At 51.1% G+C, this 6,150-nt stretch overlaps 1 protein-coding gene across 1 annotated transcript; it reads right to left on the bottom strand.

The window, feature by feature from the left end:
• Positions 1-2,400: 2,400 nt before the first annotated feature.
• Positions 2,401-5,786, bottom strand: slitrk2 (SLIT and NTRK-like family, member 2; the record flags this gene model as incomplete). Its single annotated transcript, XM_079511992.1, is given in 3 exon segments — positions 2,401-3,669; positions 4,132-5,765; positions 5,768-5,786. Coding segments are annotated over 3 exon segments (2,922 nt in total).
• Between the last annotated feature and the right edge of the window lie 364 nt (positions 5,787-6,150).

Here is a 6,150-nt window from a genome sequence, read left to right as displayed (position 1 = left end):
GAGTCTCATATCTGCACCAAAACATAACACTTTTCACCAATCGAGGGCTAACAACAGGCTTCGGGCCCCGACCAAACAAGTCCAGTTGGCAATCGACATCCGACTAGAAGTCCCGACCAGGTCCTGACCTGTCGATATCACCGTGCCGACTCTATCCAACTCCTTCCGCGGCCAATGTCGGTGCGGTGGAGAACTAGATAGTCCACAGGAAATTTCATGAACCCAGAGTAGTATACATTTGTATGATATGTTATTCCGCCATACTGTCTGTAGAACGGAAGCTCTGAAAATGATCTGGATGTAATATAAATTGGATGTGACGCCTCCTCCCGGCTTCCATTTTGTTGTGCACATTTGTCCTAATATAAATTAAAAAAGCTATGCCTAATATCATTTGCTGATCAGAAATTGAATGTGTTCAAATATATTTGTGTGAACAGAAACGATGAACAGATGACAGCTTCCTTTCTCGGCTTTCAATTGGTGTAGTTCCACAACGTCTGGCCAATTAGACAAACAATCAGCTCACAGCGAAGGGATTCGGTATAGAGAGAAAAAGGAGGGTGCCTTTTTAGAGCTGGTGAAACATAAAATCTATGATATTTTAAAAAATCTCGGAATTTTGAGAAGAAGAAGAAGAAGAAGAAGAAGAAGAAGAAGAAGAAGAAGAAGAAGAAGAAGAAGAAGAAGAAGAAAAATAATTGGCCTATAGTGACTTGGTGTGTGTGTGTGTGTGCGTGCGTGCGTGCGTGGGAGGGTGCAGTGGGGAGGGGAGATTTGGGCAAGCCTTTGTGCGTCGGTGATATAAGCAACAACCATTATTCAGCCAAGAATACCCTCAGACAAAAACAACACCGTCAGTCAATACACAGCCTGACACATTCCATCACAACAAGAAAGAGAGAGAGAGAGAGAGACCTACAGGGAGAAATGGCAGTGTGGGTATGTGTATCTCTTGCTCTCTCTCCTCCAGCCATCTCTCTCTCTCTCTCTCTGCATCTCTCTCGCTCTCTTGTGCACGCGCGCACACACACACACACACACACACACACACACACACACACACACACACACACACACACACATGCACACACATGCACACAGCAAGGGGCATGGCAGCTCACGGGAACCACCACCATCATCATCATCATCATGCAGCAGTGTCAATAACGTTTATCTCAAACTCAGAATCTTGACAAAGTGCTTCAGTGAAAATTTAATAGCGCTCTCTCTCTCTGCACCGTATTGCTCCCCTATTAGCATACACTGTTATGCATGTCTCTAAATTGTACATCTTCAAAGACACTGATATTTAAAGTAAAGTAAAGTAACAGGATTCTTCTCCAGAAACTCATAAATATGTCACTTTCCCCACCCCTAATGTCAAGTTCTTGTTTTTTTCTTTCTGTTCTTCTCCCAACGGACACATAGTTCTTCTATTTTACATAAAGATTATTCTTTTTTTCTTTTTTTAATACAGCACTAAAATAAAAAAGACATTTTCCCCATTTTGCAGAGGGCATCATTGATAAAATAGAGTGCAAAGGCACTTTCTGGAATATAAGTATGATTTTGCCGCTTGTGAAGTTTTTTCTTTTTTCTTGTTGCACACTCACCATATATCTGTATAGGCTAAGTATGTACAGGAATGTCAATTCGTTGTATCTCCTCTTCTACAAACGATAATCATTTCATATTATATATATATATATATATATATATTCCACGGGCGGAAAATAAAACAATTATACAGTATCGAAATCACAAAGCCGTGTTGTACTGTATAAGGTCCACAGTCTTGCCCATTGTCATTACCTGCCGACATCTTTGAGTTTCCCTTTGTCAAAAAGAAGAAATAATTTAAACCTTGGAGCAGAAAAATAGCACTGCATAATAATAATATAATGTCGTACATACTCCATTTATACAGCTTGAAAAGAAGAAAGAAAAAGAGGAAGAGGATTAAAAAAGACCAAAGGCTTGAGTTTGCTTCCAGTGAAGTGTGTAGGGTTGGATGCGCAGTAAGATAGATAGATATATAGGTAGGTAGGGCTATAGCGTGACTATAATAGATGCTGCGGAGAGAATGTGGGCCACTGTGGCTGCCTTAACCACTTAAACCCCATAGTGCCCTTATTGTGGGGAAGGCCTTTGCAGGAAAATAGCAGATCAACAAGCTTACAACGTGGCTTTCTCCACAATAACAGAAAATGGAAAACACACTAGTACAGAGCCCTTGACGGACTACCGGTCAACCGTATGGGGTGTAAGTGGTTAAGCCTAATTAATGCTCCGTCGCGCGGTTCGGTACCGCATGCCCAGAGCGGGCCTGAGAATAGCCCTGGCCTATTCCTGGCGAGCGGCATCTGACCGCGCGGCAAAGTACGAATAAAAGGACCTTTACAGTTGGCTGACGGCAGTCTGCTTCTCCAGCACCTCCAGGTAGTCCGGCTCGGTTTTTAGCTTCCCAGGGAGCAGGAGGGGGTGCTCGTTGGTTTTGGAGGACGGCTGCTCAGCACCGTAGTATTTCCTGGGAGTGCCGTAGAGCGCCGTCTTGTTCAGCGGCCGGTCATGGCCGCCGTTGTTGTTGGCGACGGCCACGTGCCGGCGGGCCGACGTGGCCACCGCCTCGTACGGGGGTACAACACAAGGTCTCTTGGGTAAAGTGCAAAAGTTGTAGTTGTAGGAGGGAGGCGCGCCGGCCGCCGCGGGGAGTATCTCCCTGCTGGGCCTCTCAGTGAAGTTCTGGTACAGCAGCTCGGGGGGCGGGTGCTCCGGCGGACCGAGGATGGCGCACGGCGGTGCGGGCGACTTGTCCATAAAATCCATGGCGCTGATGGTGTACGCTCCCCCCGGGCTGCGGCCGCTGAGGAGCTCATCCTTCTTGGGGTCCAGGGGGCCGAAGCTGAGCTCCTTAAGGTTGCGGTAGAAGGCCACCTGTTCCCGGTGGTCTTTCTGCATGTAGATGGGGTTCTGGCACATGGAGCCCACTGGCGGCGGGATGTAGTTGTAGACGTGACCCTCGGAGGTCTTGTCGGCGTGGATATGGGTGGGCTCGGCGGCATAGGAGCCGTACTGCACCTGGAAGGAGCTCAGGTCCAGGTTGTTGGCGCCACCCGTGGGGAGGACATGCTCCGCCCCCTTGCGCCGCTTCAGGACGAAGACGAAGAGGCCGGCGCCCAGGCAAACAGAGAGGATGAACACCACCAGGAGGCCCAGGATCAACACCGAGAGCGGCACCTCCGGGTGCAGCTCCGGAGGGGAGAGCATCCGGGATTCGGTGGTGGGGGGGGCGATGGCCGAAGGGCCGAGAGACAACGAGGGCGCTGTAGAGGAGGAGGAGGAGGGGGAGGTGGTTGAGGATGGGGAGGAGAGAGTGGAGGATGAAGAAGAGGAGGTGGGGGAGGAGGAGGAAGAAGAGGTGGAGGAGTGGGCACCGCCGGGGCTCGGCAGAGTGGGCTGCTTGGTGGGTGGTCGGTGCTGCGGGGGTGGAGCCCCAACCCCGGGGGGCTCGGGGCAGATGGCATCGTTGCGCAGCGAGCGCAGCAGGCGCCCGGCGTGCTTGGAGGGCGAGTCACAGGTGATCTCGTTGACCACCACACTGGTGCTGGACAGCTCCATCCAGTTCTTGAGCGCCACGATGTGGCAGGTGCAGTCCCATGGGTTCTCCTGCAGGTTAGCGATGGGGGGTTGTCACCAATCGTTAAATTTTTTTTGAGGGGGGGAGGGGGGTGGATTTCATTGTTGTCAACATATAATTAACGATAAAGTGATTTGTGATTTAATTGTGTTTTTTGTTTGGGGGGGGGGGGGGGGGGGGGGTGTTGAGCATTGGAACATACATTAGACAAAAAATTCTGTTTTTAAGGTTCGTAAACAAACAATATTTGCACGGGGGAGATATGACAAATAGCATGAATTTATAAATAAATGACTGACAATGGCCGGTAGTAATGATCAAAATAAACAGCCATGCATTGAACAATATAATACTTTAAAATCATTTCAAAAATAGCTGAAATTGACGATCTACAATCTCTCAAGGAGGCACATTGCAACACGCTGTGACCTTAGCTTGTGAAACGTCACTTTCCTCTATTTTCAACATATTACAGTAACACATTCCATTACCTGCAGGTCGATCTGGATGAAGGCCGACAGCTGGTCAAGGACCCCACGCACCGGCAGGTACGAGAAGTGGTTGTTCCTCAGGTTGAGGCGCGTCAGCATGGTGCCGCCGAACACCTGGTCGGGCAGCGAGCGCAGCAGGTTGTTGTTGAGGAAGAGCAGCTGCAGGTTGTGCAGCGCGTTGAACGTCTGCGGCAGGATCTCCTTGATGACGTTGTACTCCAGGTAGAGGTACTGCAGTGACTGCAGGCCGGCGAATAGCGACCGTGAGAGCGACTCAATGTAGTTCCCGTTCAGGTAGAGCCGCCGGAGGTTGGTCAGGTTCTCGAATGCCCCTTCCTGGATCACGGCGATCCGGTTGTTGCCTAAATGCAGCAGCTCAAGCGAGCTATACTCGGCTAAATCCGCCCTGTGGATGACCTGGAGGTAATTGCCAGTCAGATGCAGCTTCTTCGGGTAGGAGGGCCTGGGGTTGAGCTCTGTAATGTTGTTCAGCTTCCGCTCCTGGCAGTTGACGTTTAGCCCGCTGTCGGGGTTCTGCGATGTGCACACACACACATTAGGGCACAGCACAGGCACCGGCGAACGCGTCTGGTAGACCATTATGGGCCCGAAGACGTGCTTGTCCTTTGAGTTGATGCGCGGGGTCGGCCTGTGGCGCATTTTAGGAGGCCGGGAGGCCTTCGGGGAGCGCGTAGGAACGGCCGCACCGGGGTGAAGGGTGGAGGCGGCGACTACGACCCCGGTGTAGTGGTGGGAGTCGTTGGGGGGGTGGTGGTGAGGGGGGGCGCGCTCCCCGGCGTTCCGGCGCGGGCACAGGTCCTGCTTGATGAGCTGTGTAACATCCTTGCCGTGGAGGCGGAACGGCGTCTCACACACAATATCACCCACAAACACGGAGATGGTGTCCAGCCAGGCCTTGAGGGATATCAGGTCGCAGGTGCAATTCCACGGGTTCTCCTCCAGCTGTATCTCCATGATGCCACCGATGTGTTCCAGCACCCCAGCGAACGGGAGCGTCTTCAGCCGGTTTCCCCGTAAATCCAGGTGGGTGAGGAGCACAAAGCGGAACACATTGGCGGGCAGTGACAACAGCAGGTTGTCGTTGAGGATCAGCACTTTGAGCTTGTTCAGCTTGCTGAAGGCACCCGGCTCTATGGTGCTGATGTAATTATAGTCCGCCTGTAAATACTCCAAACTCTCCAGGCCTGCAAACGTGTCCTCTTTAATCACCTCCAGGTTGTTGTTGTTCAGATGGAGCCGTTTCAAGAAGCGAAGCCCGTTAAAAGCCCCCGTCCGGATCTCCTGCAGGCCATTATTCCCCAAATGCAGCGAGGTGACGTTGCCATAATTCACAAACTCGTTGGCGGCGAGCCGCGACAGAAAGTTGCCATTCAGGAAAAGCTGGGAGATTTTATTGGGGGGCGCCTGGAGCTGACCGACAGTCGTAAATTCCTTATTCTCGCAGTTAATGTTGAGCAGGTTCTCCCTCTCCTCGCAGGCGCAGCGGCTCCTGCAGATATCTCTGGAAGCTGAAGTTTTGCGGCTCTCCGTGTTGGACGGTGACAGGCTGATGGTGACGGCGAGAACACTCAGCAGGAGAACACCGTTCAGCATGTTTACGGCCAGGAATTGATGCTGAAAAATAGATCCAGCATTTAATTGTCGTCACTAGGGAAGCCTCGGATGAAGGGGGGGGAAAAAGAATCCAGAGTGAGATCTCAGAGGGAGACAGGAAAGCACGAACGCGGGCGCAAAAACTGGGCTGTGACGCACCGAGGACGCATAGATCTATCCATTGACCTTACAATCCAAACATGCCAGCTAGCAGGTGGACAAAAACATGACACATCAAATATATATAAAAAAGAATCACAGGAAAGAATCAGCCATCACTGTACGGTGGATTGACTTGGCACATTGTCTGAGAGAGAGAGAGAGAGAGAGAGAGAGAGAGAGAGAGCGAGAGAGAGGAGAGGGGGGGCTCCTAAAGCCTTACCGCAACCCCCGTTTTTCGCACAG

The sequence above is a fragment of the Electrona antarctica genome, assembly GCF_951216825.1.
Source record: "Electrona antarctica genome assembly, chromosome: 1".
NCBI lineage: Eukaryota > Metazoa > Chordata > Actinopteri > Myctophiformes > Myctophidae > Electrona > Electrona antarctica.
This window is presented reverse-complemented; position numbering and strand designations above follow the sequence as displayed.